Source organism: Nerophis ophidion, linkage group LG26 (assembly GCF_033978795.1).
Source record: "Nerophis ophidion isolate RoL-2023_Sa linkage group LG26, RoL_Noph_v1.0, whole genome shotgun sequence".
Taxonomy (NCBI): domain Eukaryota; kingdom Metazoa; phylum Chordata; class Actinopteri; order Syngnathiformes; family Syngnathidae; genus Nerophis; species Nerophis ophidion.
In genome coordinates, this window is record NC_084636.1 from 24804593 (window position 1) to 24825808 (window position 21216).

The 21216-nt window shown below is 38.9% G+C and overlaps 1 protein-coding gene across 1 annotated transcript in view; it reads right to left on the reverse strand.

Moving 5' to 3' along the window:
- Positions 1–20175, reverse strand: part of LOC133543301 (unconventional myosin-Vb-like) — a 54487-nt gene extending 34312 nt beyond the window's left edge. Inside the window, exons 1-24 of the mRNA XM_061887786.1 lie at positions 20164–20175; positions 19720–19830; positions 19419–19587; positions 13431–13486; positions 13111–13341; positions 12896–13039; positions 8892–8973; positions 8699–8806; positions 8506–8618; positions 8170–8438; positions 8016–8097; positions 7783–7923; positions 7454–7585; positions 7287–7370; positions 4634–4750; positions 4451–4548; positions 4298–4384; positions 3906–4226; positions 3662–3818; positions 3346–3585; positions 2245–2457; positions 2075–2168; positions 1862–2010; positions 45–233 (exon numbers count right to left, since the gene is read on the reverse strand). Of these exons, the coding sequence (XP_061743770.1) occupies positions 45–233; positions 1862–2010; positions 2075–2168; positions 2245–2457; positions 3346–3585; positions 3662–3818; positions 3906–4226; positions 4298–4384; positions 4451–4548; positions 4634–4750; positions 7287–7370; positions 7454–7585; positions 7783–7923; positions 8016–8097; positions 8170–8438; positions 8506–8618; positions 8699–8806; positions 8892–8973; positions 12896–13039; positions 13111–13341; positions 13431–13486; positions 19419–19587; positions 19720–19830; positions 20164–20175 (3399 nt within the window). The remainder of the gene's footprint in view (positions 1–44; positions 234–1861; positions 2011–2074; positions 2169–2244; positions 2458–3345; positions 3586–3661; positions 3819–3905; positions 4227–4297; positions 4385–4450; positions 4549–4633; positions 4751–7286; positions 7371–7453; positions 7586–7782; positions 7924–8015; positions 8098–8169; positions 8439–8505; positions 8619–8698; positions 8807–8891; positions 8974–12895; positions 13040–13110; positions 13342–13430; positions 13487–19418; positions 19588–19719; positions 19831–20163) is intronic.
- Positions 20176–21216: the final 1041 nt, after the last annotated feature.

A 21216-nucleotide genomic window follows, 5' to 3' on the forward strand; every position in this document is an offset into this window, starting at 1 on the left:
TATGGAATATTTTAACAACATTAAATAAGACATTAGTCCCAAACCATAGGTGATGCCAGACTCTGCATGGAGACTTCTGCTTCCGTGGTGGGAGATGTCACGCTGACCCTGCGGACCTCCTCAGGAGAAGGGAAGGTAGATGTGGAGGGGGAGAAGGACGGTGGCGTTAGAGACTGAGGTGACAGAGGTTCTAAGCTCTGAGTGGAGTCTGTCCTTCTGTAGCCCTTCATGTCCTGCACAGTGAGAAAGAAGGAATAACGACAAGATGCATGAGAGGAATACATCCTAGGAATCTATGAAGAGGAATTTGTACCTCTCTTTACACAATCAGAAAAATGGATTTGCAAACAAAAATAATAGATGGGAAATCAAAAAAGTTTAACAAGGAAAAATATTTTTTAACCAAATACACAAGGGCAGATGTAATCAGTAAATCCATCATTCAAGACAGACCAAAATAAAGGCATCCAACATATTGTTGTACTGCCCACAAGCTCGAAGTTGATTTGTAACAAAAATATTGATTTGCAACCTAAATTTGAAAAAATGCAAACAAAACGTGTTTCATGAGAACACCTTTTTTGATTTGCATACAAAACAAGTACTGTATATTTATTTAAAAAAATGAATGTTTGCAATTTTTTTATTTAGAATTATTTATGCTTACAAATGTTTTTTTTCGCTTTTCAAATCCATTTTTGGTTAATTGCATATAAAGACAAATGTATCTCCATAGTAATCCCTTAATAAAAAGTGTTTAGGGATGTTCCAATCAGTAATTTATGCTGACGATTTCAATCATCCAATTATCAATGCCAATACTTATCGCATGTATTAACAGTTAATTTTTAAATTGATTTATTATGAGAGGTATTGACAGTTTAACAATATCAGCACAATGGTTAAACTAGTCCCTTAATCTTTTATTACATACAATTTTTGGATCAAAACAAAGTCAATAATACACTACTAAAAAAAAAAAAAAAAGAATCTACTACTTTTTAAAAAATAATTTTGAAATCAATCCTCCTGTTTCCAGGGATTTATTTTCTGAATTTGTAAACATTAACAAAGACAAAAATACAACACAGTTTTAGTTATATTGTAAAACTTAAACATTGCTTGGTGTGATGAATAAAGAATCCATACGGGTAAAAAACGCTATGGACAGCTAGAAGACGGAATGGCACTTTTACTTCTGATTAAAAATTTTAAAAAGAAGGGCACTGCAGCACCTCCAGTCAGCAATCTAGTCCAAAAGATGGCGCTATAGTATAAACAATAATACACCTTTAAAGTGTCTTTGCCTGTTTTTTTTGTTGTTGTTTTTTTAACTATTTTCATTACGGCCGTCAACGAAGAAAAATCCATATTTAGCAGCACCGCTTTATAAGTCACAGGGATCAAAGCGTAAGAAAAAAGCGGCTTAGTCCAGAATTTACGGTAAAAACCTCTTAATATTTGTGCAACGCAGTTCAATCTACACTTCGTAAACTTGACTATTTCTTCTACTTTTTTTTAGCTAGCTTGCTCCCGTGTGTAACCTGTTTTGCCTCGGCTTCCAGTAACAATAATACATGATAATGATACTTTAGATATTAAGAAAACATTTTTTTTTGCTGGTATTGGAGTTTATTATTAGCCTAGGGGAGCGGCTCCAAACTTTATGGAGATACATAATTAGTTGCTAGCTTGTTAAAAATAAATACAATATTAGTCAGAGAGGATATGCGTTTGTGATCGGCATTCAAAGGCATTAATCGGCAATCGCGATCAAGTACTTTTTCAAGAAAATCGTCTGAGACTGATCGGTAGCCGATTGATCGGCACATCCCTAAAAAATTGATTTGATGTTCTGGACCTGAGTGAGCTGACTCATCTCCCTCAGGTTGTCATATCGCTGTTCCAGCCTGGTGAACTCCCTCAGGAGGCCTTGGTGCTTCCTCCTCTCCTCGTCCAGCTGCACTCTCATAGCTTCCGTGGCCTGAGACACCGCTTGCCGCACAAGAGCTGTGCGGAGACCACAAGTTCAAATTCAAGTCAGACTCAAGTGGACAAAGACGACCTCCTGCACCTTCTTGTGCTTCTTCCTGCTGTAGAAGACATGCGGTCAAACGCTCTCTTTCTGTGCTCAAGGAGATCTTCTCTCTCTGCAGGGCTTCCACCTCCTTAAAAGTCAAAAGTTTTAGTGTCGACATGAAGTCAATCTAAAGAAGGAAAAGTGTGACAATTATTTTTCTCGACTTGTGTCAGCTGGAGGAGCTCCTGGGCAGCCTTCTTGTCTGCTCGCTTCATTTCCTGCTCCGCCTCCTCGCTTATGGTGGAAACCGGAGGAACAATTAAGTGTTTCTGATGTTCTTCAAGTTTCTGTATTGTGGCCTTCAGAGTGGAGAGTTCAATCGCGGCAGCCTCTCGCTCAGCACGCAGACACTCTTTAAGGGCAGCACTCTCTCTGGCCTGGACACACCATCATCATACAACATTATACCCCAGCTATAAACTAATACAACCTTAACTCCGACCCCTGATCCAAAAGACACCCACTCGGGAAAGTGTCAGAAGTCAGCAATACACTAATTTTTTTTCTAATGCTCAAAATTCTCTAACAACCTAAAATGTATAGATAAAGTTTTTATAATTGTTAAATTGCCTTTTTGTCAAAAATAATATATAATGGGAAATTGCAAGATATCCAATAGTTCTAAAAATATGTTGCAGAGTGGAATAGTTGAGGTATGTTAATTACAGACTTGAACAGGTCAATAACTTATGACATTGATTTTGATACAGTAGACATTTATTTAACAGTGCTTACTAAGCTTGAAAGACTGAAATTAGACAGGACTTGATTGAGTTTGAATTCACACAAGTCTTTTATATATCAATTTTCATTGAATTTCAGCTTTTTTTGTTAGTTTACCTCAGTTATGCTTATCAAAGCTCTAAGAACTGGCTCTGGCGCTTTCTGGAGTTTAAGGAACACAATTATCCCAAAACAATATTTTCTTATTTTGCAATCGTCAGAAATTAGATTTATTCGGTTTTCATGGAAAAAGCATAGCAACACCAGGATTACAGTCTGTTAGGAATAGCATTTATAATGGGAATCAATCGGGCCTAAAGAAATCTCAACAGTTTATATCCCAAACAAAAAAAAAAATTGCAATCAAAAACAATGCAATTTGGTTTAAAAAATAACTAAAAAACTTCAAACCTTCAAACTGAACACTCATATCACATAAGGAACACATGCAGTGCCTATGTCGGGCCTCGGAATTGCACAAGGGTTTAATATGGATTAATAAATTAAAAGAAGATTAGAGTAAATAAGAAGGCTCCACCCACCTCCTGGTCTGCTTTTATCTGCAGCTGCATCAGTTTGACCTCCATGCCTTTGTTGAGCTCTTGGTACTTCTCTACTGAGCGAGCTTCAGTCTTGAGCTTCAGCAGCTCCCTTCTCGCCGCTTTACGACGTACGCAGCACTGCGCGAAGACCACTGCCGCACGGAACCTGATGAAGGCCCTCCTGGCCAACCACCCTCGCACTCTGGCCTGGAGCAGAGAGGCGGCTCTATTTGCCACCAGCTAAGGAAATACAATATGGTTCCAGTGTTGTTTATAAAGTAGCAGCTATCAGTGGACATGAATACAAAGCACTCACCAGTCTGTAATTGCGGCGGGTCAGCGTGCCTCTGATGAAAGCCTGGATGGTGATGGCGGCCTGTCGGATCAGGAGAAACCAGTTTCTGGCCACCAGCATGCGGTAGGTCTTCTGGATGACTAGAGCAGCCTTGCAGTAGCGTAGGGTCCAAGCCAATCTGCAAGGAGACTTGCTTATGAGCTTAAACAAAATTAAAAACACCACAAGATAATTTTAGAGACAAAGAGTCACAGCAATCACTCACCGCCTGGCCAGAGCTCCTCTGCAATGTCTTTGTAAGGTGACGGTTGCCCGTAGGGTTCTGGTGTAGTGAATACGGGCCAGCCATCCTCTCACTAAACTCTGAAGGACCACAGCGGCCGCCCGCAGTCTTTCCGCTCTCAACCTCTCCAGGAGTGCCACCTGCCCCGCCCGGAAAAACACTTTGGTCCTTCCAAAGACGTACTGGTCCCGGTCAGGTATGAGCTGAGGTAGAGCGTGGCGGCACACCAGTTGGACATCTTCGCAGCATTGGGAGCCTCGCAACAGAACATGGTACCTGAAGAAGAACTCTTCGTATGTCCATCTGGTGAAACAACAGATTAATTTCCAATTTGGATGGAGATTTAATTCATTGGAGGAAACAAATGGGATTACCTGGATGGAAAACCTGCAGCGCTGATTCGGATGGTCTCCAGAACGCCACAAGCCCTCAGCTGCTGGACAGCCCTCTTTGGGTCGAACCTGAAAAGTACAGTTTGCTAAGTTTGTGTGTGACTTAAATGAGTGGTGATGGAGGCAAAGACTCACATAAAAGGCTCCTTGAGGTCGTTTGGTTTAATACAGCGCACATAGTGAGGAGTGGTGCTGCTCAGTGTGTCCATCAGCAGCTGCAAGGACTGACGGAACTAACAGAAGCGGCCAACAGATGTGGTTTAGTGAAAACTCACAGCAGCACTACTGCAGAAACTACAAGAAGGGCGAAGAGTTCACCTGAAAGCCCACAGTCAACTTGTGCTCCCTGTGAGCTCTTCTTCCTGAGCGGACACTTCCGTTGGCCACACTAGCTTTGCTTCCATGCTGCTGGAACAACTCAGCCACCAGCTCTGACTGACATACACAAGTAGTGTTTGGATTTTCATGGTCTCAATTCAAGTGTAAAAAAAAAAAAAAAAGGTGAACCACTGGTAGTATTAAAATGCAAAAACACTTAAAGGGGACTTGTGATGATTTTCCAATTTTCTGACTTATAAATGTTGTTATAACGTTGGTTACACCTGTTAAAAAATGCGTCATATCATAAAGTTCATGCATTTGGTGTTGAGGTTGCAGCAGGTTTTGGCTTTCAACGCTGTGTTTTACTTTTTTTTATAGTGGGCCATTTGTGACATCACAGACAGATGTACTAATGTTGGAAATTTTTGTTCATACTGCTATGTTCCCTTGTGCTGATGCACGGAGCCTCCAGTGTTATTCATTCTTGTTTCACGCTCACCCACCTGCTCTAATGACGACAAAAATAATACTTCCGTGTTTTATGTCCACAACATTTTACACTGTTTTGTAAACATGGACCAGTAAATTCAAGTTGGATCACCTACTAAACTCTTACGAAATAATAAGGTGCCATTGTGACATTACTACTTATGAAACACATGAAAAGGTAGGATGAAGAACCATTTTCTTCTAATGGTGGCATGCCTTCAATATCCCTGACATGTGACATGCAGTGAGATGAATGCGGGCTTTTTTTTTTTAATCGATCCGTACTGATTGGGCATGTGTACCTAATGTTGTGATTTACAATTCTATATATTGTTTATGAAGTTTATTTTTGATTGTTGACTGGAAAACACGTATAAAATACCAGTGATGTTTGTCTTCCAGATATATTTTAACATTGTATATTTTCAAAAGATACATTTTGGTACTTTTGGAGCGAGTGGGGCATGGAGGCTTTCATTTGCAATCTGGAAACACCTTCACACAGGAACCATTTGTAGACAGACTCAAAACACATGTTTTAAATTTAACTGTGGGGAAAAACATATCCAGTACAATCTAGCGAGGGACAAGCGGTAGACTATAGATGGATTATCTAGACCACAAGGAAGTCTTTTAAATGTTGATTAAAAATATCATAGGTCCCCTTTAACGGCCATTCTATAGAATTGGTACCATTTGATTGCAATTATTTAAAAAAAACTACATTTAGAGTCGTTTTGTCAACTCTAATTTTGATAATACACATTTTTAATTACTATTTTACTGTAAAAACCCAAATATGACTCATTTATGTAACATAAGTTAAAAAAAAAAAAAAAAAAGAGTGTGTTTGAGCATAGAATTGGCAAATAAAATATACGTGGGAGCATACAGATACTTAGGACATGACAGCGTTTCAACAAAACAGGTGTATTAAAAAATAATTTAGGTAACAGGACTGTACTGAAAAATCCTCATTGAGGATCCACTTCCTGTTGACCTTGTGACTCGCGGAATATATTAAAATATTTTCGGAGAAGGTAAAGTTATAATGTAAATAAGGATTTAAATATATTATATGGTTAAGTTTAATTTTAGGAAGCGGGTCGTCTTTGTCTTTCGTAGTTTTGTGGTCTTTGAGGGTAATCAGTTTTTGGGGGGAAAAGCATCAGAAAAAAACAAAGAGCTCCTGTGAGCTAAAGGAAGGTCTCGCGTGACCTCATGAAGGACAGCATCTTCTAACAGATGTTTTGTGAGACTTTAGAAGCATTTGTTAAAATAAATATATATATATTTTGTCAATATGCATCATAAAAAAATACTGAGAAAATGGATAGATGTTGATAGTCCAGCACATAATAACTAGTATAGATTATCTTTGAAAGATGATCTCAGTATAAAAAATTGCATTTAGATTAGAAAAATTCCATTATATATATATTTTTTTTACTATTAAATGAACTTAAAATAGGACTCCTCCTTCCTCGTTGTGAATAATGGCTACTGTGTGGTTGTCAAGTTTATGAAATGCAATTCATGTGGAAGTCGCTGTGACTGTGTTTTTGTATTAATAGCTTTTATGGCGATGGAAAGTAGTGATACTGTAACAATAATAATGATACATATTGATATTGTAATTGATTTCAAATACTTTTGAATGTTTTTAATCACTATTATTGATACTGTTGCTATTTATTTTTGGTTTTCCTTTTTTGTATTTGTATCTTCTCAATTGCGTTTTTATCTTAAATAGTGTAAAGGGACAGCGTGGCGCAGTGGGGAGAGTGGCCGTGCGCAACCCGAGCGTCCCTGGTTCAATTCCCACCTAGTACCAACCTCGTCACGTCCGTTGTGTCCTGAGCAAGACACTTCACCCTTGCTCCTGATGGGTGCTGGTTAGCGCCTTGCATGGCAGCTCCCTCCATCAGTGTGTGAATGTGTGTGTGAATGGGTAAATGTGGAAGTAGTGTCAAAGCGCTTTGAGTACCTTGAAGGTAGAAAAGCGCTATACAAGTACAACCCATAAAGCTGGGACTGGGCTGGAGTTGAGTTTGCTGTTTTTTTTATTTTATTGACTAACTGTGTGATTTTTGTAAGTAAAAAAAAATTTGGAAAAAAATAAATACTTGATATTTGATATTCATAACTTTGCACGTCTTACCTGACTGGCTTTTAAAATGTTGACCAACTCCTCAAAGACGGTGTCTCGATTCTTGTCCAAAAAGCCACCACATTCGTACTGGACCTGTGCAAACACAAATTGTGATGTGGCTACTCTCTTTTTTCCAATTTGAAACTAACACCAGAAGGGATGTCTGGACCACGCACCATGTCAGCAAAGTGCAGGAGGACGAAGGCGCTGTTGGACATGCGAGGTTTACGGAAGTGAGGGTGAGCTCTGCCTGTCAGGTGCTGGCCATACAGCTTCAGAACCCAGCTCTCATCAGTACCTTTGGGCATCTGAAGCCGTGAAATAAAGTGTGTGTGCTATTACAACAGCCGAAAGAAATAACTGGACTTGACAATTACTTTCACAGGAAATGATCAGAAGCAAAAAAAACAGATTTTTGTCAATTTGAGATCACACACTGGACCTGAATTGTCCAAAATTGCTGAAATTCCACCCCAGAATGATGATTTAAGAGTGCAGCACTGACCCTGCACTCTTCGTCCAACAGGTCCAACAGGCCGAGCGGTCCTTCGATGAGAAGAATACACTGCTGGTTGTCGCTGAACTCGATCCTGCTCCAGGTCAGCTCCTCGCGTTCGTACTCCTCCTGCTCCAGGTGGAAGACGTGCTGCACACATACAACTATATTAAACACAATTACTTGTAAAAAGGACAACAGCGCCGTACAACAGTACCAAAATGAGGTGTCACATGACTCACCCGGTTGAACTGCTGTTGCAGCTTTTCGTTGGCGTAGTTAATACAGAACTGCTCAAAACTGTTGCGCTCAAATGTCTCAAAGCTGCATAGAGAAGAAGACCTCAGTTAAACCACTGTGAATCGATAACACCACTCCTGCAGCCTGATGACACACCCGTAGATGTCTAGTACACCTATGAAGGAGCCGGCCCGACTCGATTGACTGCGCAGGGTAACATTGAGCCTATGCACGGTCCACTTGAACATCTGTTCGTAGACGTGCTTGGCTAGAGCATCTCGGGCGTCGAGGGCCTGCTGGCCCGACATTGGCTTGACCAGGGTCTCCCCTCCCAGCAGCAGCTTGCGGTGACACAGCCAGTGGGCCATTAGGGCTGCCTCCACCCCCAGTAGCTTGGAGAAGATGGCCAGGGAGACGTCATCTGCCTGAAAGAAAATCAGCATGAAGACTTGACCCCTTCATGAAATGAACATCTATCCATCCAGAACGGACATCAATGTAGCTGCGCTCTGAACTCCGCCCGCTGGCTTGAATGTTGACGTTCCCCAAGTGTAGAACAGCAGCCAGGATTCTGAACAGCTCTATCTGCTGGTCTGGCAGCACACCTGCAAGTTGAAATGGAAAATAACCTCAAACCCCAACAAATGGACCTCTGTAGTCTTGATGTGTATCAATAAGTTCCTACCCAGGATGGTGAAAGCACTGCGAGTGCGCTCTAGCTCCATCGCATCATCAGTACACGGTATGTTTGCGTCTCCTCCCTGAGTGGTGTAGCGGAAATGCTCAGGAGTGGCTGGATTAAAACAAATGAGCAAAAATAAAAAAAAAGTTTAACAAATCTTAAGTGTGCAATAAAGGAGGTTCCTTATTGATCTCACCCAGTTTTAGTGATCTCATTTCAGGCAGCTGTCTGGAGGCACACAGCTGGTAGAAGATGTGGTAGTTTCTCTCCGCTGGTGCCTAAAATGTACAAAAATAACATTACTCACCCACACACACAATCATCCGGTAATCCGGAAGATTGTGCTGGGGTCTCAAAAGGGCTATTTTCTTGGAATAAATAATATAATCAAGACACAGTGGTACCTCAACTTAAGAGTGACCCAACTTACAGTAATATTTTGACAGAGCTTTTCGATAATTCGCTAATTGTTACGTTTTAAAGGGGAATTGCACTTTTCGGAATTTTGTCTGTCATTCACAAACCTTATGTAAGAGAAGAACTCATACATCCATCCATCTATTTTCTACTGTTTGTCCCTTTCGGAATATGTTTTTATTTTTTTATGCATTCTAATACGTAAATAAACACTACCAAAAGTCAGCGAACAAATGAGGTAATGGGATTTGCTCGACTACGGCTACAAAGCACTCTAAAAAACATCCAAAGACCTGCATTGTTTTATATACACGCTGTAGGTATAAACGGTATGTAATGTAGTAACATTCATAATAACATGTAAAAATTATGTATTATGGTAATTTGAAGAATAAAGTGACGCATTCATTTCAGTCACATCTCAACATTTGCCATTTCCTTTAACAACTACTGCTACACGTGGCAGATTTCATTAGAGCCAAACACTACTTTGGGACAAATTATGATCCAGAAATTAGTTTTAAGCCTGAATTTACGGAGAATGAGCTATAAGTTTTAGAAGCTAAGTGATAAGCATATCCAGCAAGTAGCACTATTGCTAAGTGCTAAACAAAAAATACAAACTATGAACATAATAAAACAACCACTTACTGTTCAATGTCTGCTCTCACTGGGATGTTCGTATCTTCCCATTTACACAAATAATTACTCATACTCACGCTTGTTAAAAAAAAAGGGGGGAGTTAGGCGCAAATTCAGTGTCTTTTTGTGTCTTTCTTGCGGTTTCTGGGTCCAAGTTGAATGACATAGTTGACCAACTTCCCGTTTTATGACCACAACCAATCTAGACACCTAATGTAAAATTAACTTTTACCAGCTCAGATGCGATACCCCAGCTCATCGGCTCAGTATGTCCAAAAACTGCATAAGCCAGTCACGACTCTGTGATCACAGCACCGCTAAAAGTAGTTCCTCTGCGTTAGCGCTTGTGACAACAATATCGCTAATATTCTGTTAAAATGCAAGTCACGACATGTAAATGGTGTATTTTTGAAGGTTTTCAGAGGGGTTTATGGGCAGAATAAATGACTCCAATTACCTGTATGGTCGGTCAGCTTACTCGTACTTTCCTTGTATTACAAAAAGGAATGTATTGAAAAGAATAATAATAAATCTTACTTAAGGATTGTGAATGAAAGGCAAAATGCCAAAAAAAGAAGGGCAGTTCGCCTTTAGGTTGCAATCAAAATTTGAGTTACAGAATTCCTGACATTAGTTGGCATAACAAATGTCACAGTGGACCCAGTAAGATCCACCCAAACTTCTGATCTTACTCATTAGCATTAGCTTACAGCTAAATATCAACATACGTAACTTTGTTTTTCCAACCATTTGAAGGTATAAAGTGCTGAAAACAAGAATGCAATTCTATTTATAAAATTAAAGAAAGAAATGATCAAAAACAAAATGATGCGTGTCGCCAACTTAGTGAAGCAATCAGAGATTATCACTCCTAGTCTGCACCATACTGAAGTCTAACACCAGCAAAGGATGTTAAAATAATAAATAATGTAGTAGGTGTAAAATAAAATAATATCTAAACGGTAGACACTTATCTATGAAAATATGAAAAATCTGCTGATGGTGTGTTTGACAGAGAGTCAACTGGAAGGAAATACCGTTGAAGTCTGCTCTCAAAGGTAAATGCTGTACATTATTATTACATTACTTCATAAAACTACTGTAGTTATTTGTAGTACATCATATTGTATAGTTTTCATACAAAATTACTTATCGAAATGTTTGTTTTTCTTTTAAAAACCATGTTGCATGTTGAAATTGTTGTGTTTTGAGAGGGCGAGGGATAAATTAATGGATTAATTTGATTTAAATTAATTTCAAATGTGGGACGTCGATTTTGGATACAAGTGTTTTGAGTTAAAGGCCTACTGAAATGGGATTTTCTCATTTAAACGGGAATAGCAGGTTCATTCTATGTGTCATACTTGATCATTTCGCAATATTGCCATATTTTTGCTGAAAGGATTTAGTAGAGAACATTGACGATAAAGTTCGCAACTTTTGGTCGCTAATAAAAAAGCCTTGCCTTTACCGGAAGTAGCAGACTCTGTGCGTGTGACGTCATGGGTTGTAGAGCTCCTCACATACTCACATTGTTTATAATCATAGCCAGCAGCAGCTAGAGCGATTTGGACCGAGAAAGCGACAATTTCCCCATTAATTTCAACGAGGATGAAAGATTCGTGGATGAGGAAATTTAGAGTGAAGGACTAGAAAAAGAAAAAAAAAAGTTTAAAAAAAGAAGGCGATTGCAGTGGGAGCGCTTCAGATGTTATTAGACACATTTACTAGGATAATTCTTTAAAATCCCTTATCTGCCTATTGTGTTGCTAGTGTTTTAGTGAGATTAAATAGTACCTGAAAGTCGGAGGGGTGTGGCCACGGGTGTGTTGACGCCAGAGTCTCTGAGGGAAGTCACGAAGCTGCAGCAGGACGGAAGCTCCGCTGATGTCTCCGGTAAGAGGAGACTTATTACCACAATATTCTCACAGAAAACTGCCGGTTGACATGTAGTCGGGATCCATGTTCGCTTGACCGCTCTGATCCATAGTAAAGCTTCATCTTCGGGAATTTTAAACAAGGAAACACCGGCCGTGTTTGTGTGTCTAAAGGCTAAAAGCTTCCCACCTCCATCTTTATACTTTGACTTCTCCATTATTAATTGAACAAATTGCAAATGATTCAGCAACACAGATGTCCAGAATACTGTGTAATTATGAGATTAAAGCAGACTACTTATAGTTTGGATCGGGCTGGAAAAAAATGTCCACTACAACTGGTGACATCAAATGCACGCGTCATCATACACGTCATTATATCGATACTTTGCGAGAAATACAAAATTTCAATTTAGTAAACTTAAAAGGCCGTATTGGCATGTGTTGCAATGTTAATATTTCATCATTGATATATAAACTATCAGACTGCGTGGTCGGTAGTAGTGGGTTTCAGTAGGCCTTTAAGAGCTTTGTCACCAATAAAGCGCTTGAGTTGAGGTACTACTGTAGTTGTTTAGGGCAGCATGTAATTTTGTCATTTGGAGGGCACAAATTTTGCCCAGCAACAACCAAAAACCTGACACTTGGACAGCGGCCTTTAACCTCTAAATTGAGCCTGCTCATTGACCTTGTGGTTAGAGTGTCCACCCTGAGATCGGTAGGTCTCTGAGTTAAACAAAAGACTATAAAAAAAATAGGACCTAATACCTCAGCATCAAGGGTTAGAATTGGGGTCACCAAAGTGATACCGAACGCGGCTACCGCTACCGCTGCTGCTCACTGCTCCCCTCACCTCCCAGGGGGTGAAACAAGGGGATGGGTCAAATGCCAAGGGTAATTTCACCCTCTGCATCAGTGGTACTTTAACTTTAAAATGACAAACATGAGATCACAAACGATATGAATCCTTATAAGCCTACTTGCTACTTAACTTTTGCACAAAATTCAACTGTAATTTTGGGTTTCAATAGCTAATTTAAATAAAAATACAGGAACTACATTAATTTTTCAAATCTAAATTCTGTCAATTAACAGCTTAAAAATTAAATAAAAAGGCAAAACAAAGCCTGGTGCTACTACATGACTGGCTGATCTGAAAATGCCAGCCAATGAGAGTACAACAAGTCATAGCAAGAGGAGTAATACATTCTGAGTGGATAAATACTTTTTAAATATTTTTTTGTATAACTGGTTTTAATGTTACCTGAAAGACCACCCTGGACTTCTCTAGCAGGTATGTGCTCATGTTGGCTCCGATGATGTCTCCTTTCCTGCCGAAACTGATCTGGATGTACTTCCCAAAGCGACTGCTGTTGTCGTTCCTTGTCGTTTTGGCGTTCCCAATGGCCTGCCCACAAAAATAAGCTGAATAAGCACAGCCTTCATGATGACAGGTGTTCCTCTTCAAATGTGCATTACCTCCATGATAGGGTTTGAGGCCAGCACCTTTTCCTCTACGCTGGTCTGCTGAGCAGCGCCGCCCACCACGGCGAAGAATCTCATGGTGAATTTGGCCGATACCGTTTTCCCTGAGCCAGACTCACCGCTGATGATGATGGACTGGTTTTTCTCCTCCCTGTGCACACAAGTAAAAGAAGGGACGCTCAAAACAACCAAACCGTGAGAGAGAAAGAGGCGGTGACTTCTGACCTCATCATGGTGCGATAGGCGTTTTCAGCCACAGAGAAGATGTGAGGCTCCATGTCAGCCATGTCCTGACCGCTGTAAGCATCAATCACCTCCTCGCCGTAGATGGGCAGCTGATCGTAGGGATTGATGGCCACCAGGACGATACCTAGCAATTATTCATTCTGTGTTTAGTCACAACGCTGTCAAAAAAAAGGATTGGGTTATTAAAATACATATTTTTTGTTTAATTTACAAATAGCTTCACTGTCTTGAATGAGCTGAATTAATTAATGTTGGATTTTTTTGATGTTGTTTTAAATCGGTCGAGAAATGTAAAGTAGTAGCTGTTTTTATTTGAGAAATAGTATAACAGAATTCCTGAAATTTCGTAAAAACCGTAAAATTTAAAAGGTTTGAAAAAACAATTAGTTTTTTTTGTCGTCACTAAGAGGAATAGTTTAATGGTGGTATGGTTGACAAATGCAGAAGGAGTTGTCAAAAGGAAAAAGGGTAGAAACAGAGTTTGGAAAACTGAGAATTGTGTTAAATTCTGAAAAATGTTTTGAACTTGGAAAAACAGTTTGAATTTCCAGGATTTATAGACTGTGTTGAAGGTGGAATGGTTTGAATGGGTTAAAAATGTGAAAATCTTGAAAGATTGTAAATGTGAAAATCGTGGAAGTTTGTAAAATGGCCTAACATTTTGAAGTTGGAAGAGTATGAATCAAATGAAAAATGTGGAAGGTGGGGAGTGTGCGCCAAAATATGGAGAAGAAGAATACTAATAATAAACAGAAGATGTTTTTGTTTAGAATAACATGGGTGTGGAAGCTAAAAATAAATAGAATAGTAATAATAAACAAACCTAAAAAAAACATTTTAAATAAATTATGAAAAATAAATCATAATTCCGACAAACTATGCACCAAAAACATAACTTCATATCTAGTACCGTAATTTCCCGACCAGATCATATGAGGCGCACTGCCGATGAATGGTCTATTTTCTATCTTTTTTCATATATAAGGCGCACTGGATTATGGGGCGCAATAAAGGAGTAATATATATATTTTTTCTAAATTAAAAACACTTCCTTGTGGTCTACATAACACATAATGGTAGTTCTTTGGTCAAAATGTTGCAGCGTCTTCTCCCCATCATCTAGTGCAATAACAACACCGGAAATGTGTCCCGTCAAAAACCGTCCGACCGGAATTGTCTAATAACTAAAGTTCCTTGGGTGAATAATGTAAACTCACGACACCTTTATGTTTTAGCACTTACATGGCGAGTTTACAGACAGATATAAGTAAGAACTTTACACTACTTTATATTAGAATTGGCAACATCGGAGGATGAATGTCCCATAACAAGAAGATGGAGAAAAAGAAGAAGCTTATGACTACTGGGTCAGCACGGACTACAAAGGTGTGCAATTTTTCAGGACTTATGCAGATCCCAAATAAGAGATCAGCAGGTACCAGAAGGTAAGAAAAGATGCTTTTGCATAATATCGCAAAACAAAATGCCAGATGATATGTCTTACCTTATACACACAGCATAATAATATTTGTATGTTGAACCAGAGTACAATCCATCAAGCGGTGCAACTTCATAGCGTACCAAAGTCGTAGTAAAACATTTTGATACATTTGAGGGCTGTGTGTAATGTTCTATATTTTCAATGGAACATGTAAAATGTTGGTGTTGTTTACTTGAGTCACATTGCAATAGCTCATGTGTGTGATTGCCATCATATTGCAGTCTACACGTATCTCTTAAGTTTGACTGCCATCTACTCGTCACACTTATCATTTCACCATACACCAAATAAAATAGTTTTGAAGTTGGTAAACAAAATCAGAATTATTTCATACATTAGGTGCACCGCGTTATAAGGCGCACAGTCGAGTTTTGAGAAAAAAATTTTTATTTTAAGTGTGTCTTATAGTCCAGAAAATACGGTACTTAGCATTTCATGTTCTTGCATTTTAGCTCACCTATTAGCAGTGAGATTCTGACTGTATGCCTGCATTTTTCTTTATGTTCACACTGTCTACTGTACTTATGTTGACATAAGTTTTGGGGCACGTGGTCATGGTGATGTATACAGAAAGTGAAGGTGCAAGAAAACTTGGTTATCACTCATCAGCAAAGACTTTCTACCACATGTTGGAGTATGTCAGTGACCAATCACTGACTTATATCATACTAATTTACATCAGGCCTGGGCAATTATTTTGACTCGGGGGGCCAAATTTAGAGAGAAAAATGTGCCTGGGGGCCAGTATATATATATATCTATATATATACAGTATAAATACTGTACTTGGGTCCTTTTTTTAAGAACACTCATTCAAAACCTCGCAATAATGTCTGATGGAATGCTGAAAACTTTATAACAGACCGCCTTCAAAAACGGAATTCATTTTTAATTTCTTTTACTGAATGAAACACCCAGAATTAGGGCTGGGCGACATGGCCTTTTTTAAAAATCTCGATATTTTTAGGTCATATCGCGATACACGATATCTATCTCGATATTTTGCCTTAGCCTTGAATGAACACTTGATACATATAATCCGAGCAGTATGATGATTCTTGTTCATACTGCATTAATATATGTTCATTTTAAACTTTCATGCAGAGAAGGAAATCACAACTAAGTCAATTGACCAAAACTGTATTTATTAAACAGTTATTAGCAGGTGACTTTTCAAATGATGCTACATATTAGCAGTAATGCTACTTTTGGTAGCAACGCTTGTGCCCCACACGTGACAAATTAAAGTTGTCTATTCGACATGTTCCCACTTGAAGCCAAACCACCGCTAGACGATGGACCCTGTGCTGTTTTTCTTGGGAATGAATTCTTCCTTCATTTGTTAGCAGAATCGCACCTTCTTTCTTCGTATTACCACTCGCACGGCTTCGCTAGCATCACTGCTAACGTTACCTAGTCTGCTACCTCTCTGCTGGGCGAGGGCGTATACGTAAGTGACGTATGACGTGACAGTATTTGACGTGTGTAAGAAGGTGCGCTTACACTCTGTGAGAAGGAGACACAAGAAGGAGTGGGAAGAGCCTGTATTGTAATGCCCGCAGCTAAAAGTAACTGCGTGAGAACGTATACTTGAGTATAACGATAGTCATTTTCTATATTGCACAGAGACAAACCCACGATATATCGCGTGTATCGCCTACCCGTACCCAAAATGTACATAAAAATAAAGAATGTGGGATTTACAATATTAAGTATGAACGATAAAACACTGAATATTGACAACTTATGAACATCACACACGTCATATTTTACAATCACGCGAAACGCAAAAAGATGAAATATGAAACACGAAGGTTTAATGTATCTAATATATCACTAAGCTTTAGAACTTTGTTGTAAAATTCTTCTTCCGCGTCTGTCCTCTGACACCCAGGCTGGCCGCTCTGGAAACACACCCCACTCACACTGCTTGGTGCCTCGTCTGAGCTGGTGTAAATTAAATTACCATAGTAATTAGTAGGGGTGTGGGAAAAAAATCGATTCGAATACAAATCGAATTGTTTACGTTGTGCGATTCAGAATCGATTCTCATTTTTAAAAAAATGTTGTTTTTTTTAATTTAAAAAAAATATATATATATATTTTCTTTTTGTTTTAATCAATCCAACAAACCACTACACAGCAATACCATAACTATGCAATCCAATTCCAAAACCAAACCTGACCCAGCAACACTCAGAACTGCAATAAACAGAGCAATTAAGAGAAGACACAAACACGACACAGAACAAACCAAAAGTAAAGAAACAAAAATGAATATTATCAACAACAGTATCAATATTAATTATAATTTCAGCATAGCAGTGATTAAAAATCCCTCATTGACATTATCGTTAGACATTTATAAAAATAATAAAAAAGAACAATAGTGTCACAGTGGCTTACACTTGCATCGCATCTCATAAACTTGACAACACACTGTGTCCAATGTTTTCACAAAGATAAAATAAGTCATATTTTTGGTTTGTTTATTAGTTAAAACAAATTTACATTATTGCAATCAGTTGATAAAACATTGGCCTTTACAATTATAAAAGCTTTTTTTTTTTAAATCTACTACTCTGCTAGCATGTCAGCAGACTGGGGTAGATCCTGCTGAAATCCTATGTATTGAATGAATACAGAATCCTTTTGAATTGGAAAAATATTGTTTTTGAATCGAGAATCGAATCGAAAAAAATTGATATATTATCGAATCGTGACCCCAGGAATCGATATTGAATCGAATCGTGGGACACCCAAAGATTCACAGCCCTAGTAACTAGTATACCAGGGGTCGGGAACCTTTTTGGCTGAGAGAGCCATGAAAGCCAAATTTTTTAAAGTGTATTAACGTGAGAGCCGTATCATATGTTTTAACACTGAATACAACTAAATGCATGCATTTTTTAAGTAAGACCTATATTTTTATAGTATAAGTCTTATATTTTATATCATTTTTATTCTGAAGCTAACCAATAATAAATAAAATACTTATTTCGCAACACTAAATTGGCCCTAGTGTGTGAATGTGAGTGTGAATGTCGTCTGTCTATCTGTGTTGGCCCTGGGATGAGGTGGTGACTTGTCCAGGGTGTAAAACGCCTTCCGCCCAAATGCAGCTGAGATAGGCTCCAGCAACCCCCGTGACCCCAAAAGGGACAAGCGGTAGAGAATAGATGGATGGACTTCTTACCATTGATGTGACTTATTGAACAGGTGCGGTTGAAAACGGATGGATGGATTAAAATGCATAAGAATGTTTTATATGTTGAACGTTATTTTTAACACCGATTACCAGCAGAATTATTCATTACTAATCGTGTTAAGCAATGTCAGCTCAGATGTATCTGAGAGCCAAATGCAGTCATCAAAAGAGCCACATCTGGCTCTAGAGCCATAGGTTCCCTACCCCTGTAGTATACCATGCAAAAGCGCAGATTCCAACCATTGTAATATTTCGTATAGTTCAAGACTTACGGTCATTTGAAAACATCACTGCACATCATAATGGGAGCTACAGTTTCCATCTTAAAGATCTAAAAAAAAAATATTTGGGAATGTCCGGCAGGCCAGATTGAAAAGCTTAACGGGGCTTCATTTACCCAGGTGTGATCTATACACTACATCAGGGGCGCTCACACTTTTTCTGCAGGTGAGCTACTTTTCAATTGACCAAGTCGAGGAGATCTACCTCATTCCTATTTATAATTTATATTTATTTATTTATGAAAGAGACATTTTTGTTAACAGGTTAATGGTGTTTAATGATAATACAAGCATGTGTAACACACATAGATTCCTTTCTTTCATGAAGACAAGAATATAAATTGGTGTATTTGATTCTGATGACTTGCATTGATTGGAATTAGACAGTGGTGCTGATAACGTCCGCATTTTCAAATGGAGGAAAAAAAAAAGTCCTCCTTTCTGTCCAATACCACATGAAAGTGGTTGGATTTGGCATCTCATTTGTCCAACTTGCATACTCGTTTTTAAACACTTTGTTATGAGAGTAGCATATGTGTGTGGCCCTTTAATGTCTGGCAGCAGGTGAGTGACGTCAGTGAGTGTGCGGGTGGGCAAGCAAGTGAGAAAGCGGTCGCTGAAGGCGGGGGAGAAATACATTGGCATCAAACTCCGTAGCTTGCTAGCTTGTGCACGCTAGCTTTCTGAGACTCTTATTTTGTTAGCACAGGCAGGATGAAACAGGTCTTTTATGGTGGAGACAGAAACTGTGCAGTTGGTCTTTAGAGTTTTGACAGTAGGTACGGAGTCTCTAGAAATAAAATGTGTTTCTCTGCGTCCGCCCTGTTAGTGATTGTTTTCTTAAATATGAGCTCGCAGCAGCCAGCGTCATCTCACAAGATCCTCGGGTGCCGAGAATGTCAAACAACTGACGAAAGTGAAGTCTTGGTATGATTGATGATTGCTCATTTTTATGTATATTTTTTAATGCCTGGCTTGAGATCGACTGACACACCCTCCGAGATCGAGCAGTCGATCGCGATCGACGTAATGGGCACCCCTGCACTACATGCTCTTTTGTGCTTACCACAATACGTGTAGATGCTGTTGTAGTCCACGAAGCGAACGCGCAAGTTGTGCAGGATGGCGGGCTCGTGGAGGAAGCTGAGCGCCGTCAGGTCACTCTCGCCCTCAGATATGTCAGGGTTGGCAAGCGGGGGAAGGTCAGAGGGCGCCGCCACTGGGTAACGTACCTCCTAAAAATGGAGAGGACACAACATCAAAGAGGTATTTTCTATTTTATTTATTGTATTGTACTAAACTGTGAAGCATTTCTGAGAGTTTGGTGTGAGCGACCAGTCATGACTTTTGGGTAATGTGCATCTCACCTCCCCGCCAGGAAGCTGCAGCAGTACATGTTTCTCATCACACGTGTAGTCCTGGAGAAGCTGGGCTGGCACCCACACGGCATCTGGGTCAGGAATCCACACGCTGGCTCCCTGGTAAGGGAAGTATACTTTATTTGGTGTTTTTTTTTATGAGTTACTGACACAGCTTCATGGCTTCGCCTTGACCAGGTATTTGTCATTCATCAGCATAAAGACCTCTTAAATGTTGTTAAAAATTAACACTGGTCATCCCTAAACTTTAAATGCCTACGTGGATTAGCTATTACGCACCAGTATGTGGATGAATGAAGTACTGAGACTAGAGTACGTTGCAGTTAGTAAATTTATGAAGCAATAATCTTTAATTATGAAACATTTGTGGTAAAACGAGAATTAAGAAAAAAACATTTTTTGAGGGTACTAAATCAACGGAAGTAGGCACACCTGACACGTCATTGCCACAATTAACAATGAGGCTGTTTGTATTGTTTGATGTTGTGTCCAAAAATAATTCTACAAAAACTCATAAGCAAGTTAAAATTTCGCATTTTGTAACCCACTGTGGGTGAAAATTACGTGACGATCAAAAGAAAATATTTTTTGGGTTGTTTACAATATCGTGCTTCTGTCGCCGTACTGAGGAGTTTTCCCACAACAAATATCCTGGACTAATTGCTTTTTAAAAGAAACTATTGACTTAAAAGTTAACATGGAAGCGAGTTTTTAAAAAAAATACATTAAATTTTACTTCAAATTTAAATGAAGTACCACTGAGCTGTGTTACAAAATTACCTTTTAAACGTGATCCAATCGAGTGTCAACAGAGGCGAGGACCACAGCTCGCTATTAGCATAATTGATATCGCGACCGTAGCATGCAAATTAGGACAAATGCATTCTGGGACTTGTAGTACCAATTTTATTTCAAGCTAACTAGGCAATTTTAAATACATATAAAAAAATAGCAAAATATAAAATAAATATTTTTCCGAATAAAATAAATATTCAATACAAATACAATTTCACTAGTAACTAATTACCAAAAAAGGCAACATGGTAGGGGAAAAAATAATTTAAAAAAACAATCACATTTGATCAAGCCACACAATGCAATGTTCTGAATCGTGTCCGAGCAAACAAATATTTAAACATTAAAAAAAAAAACAAGCCTTACCTTGGTGTATAACTGTAGTGTTGCCATCTTAACTACTTTAAGGCGTAAGAGATGTACAAAACATATTAAGAGTAGACACGAAAAGCAGAGATCCTCCACTATTCAGGAAAACGTCCCCAGTGGTTGCGTGTGCACTTTGTCCACAGTTAACACTTGAAAGACAGCTGTCAGGTTAACTGTTAATCTGCAAAGGTTGAATGTTACGTCATCATCTAGCAAGTGGCAAATCTGACCAGGGACTTTCAGTATGAATATGTACTGCATGTATCAAAAATAATATACATTTAATTGTAATAATTTATATAAAAATACAAAAAAAAACAG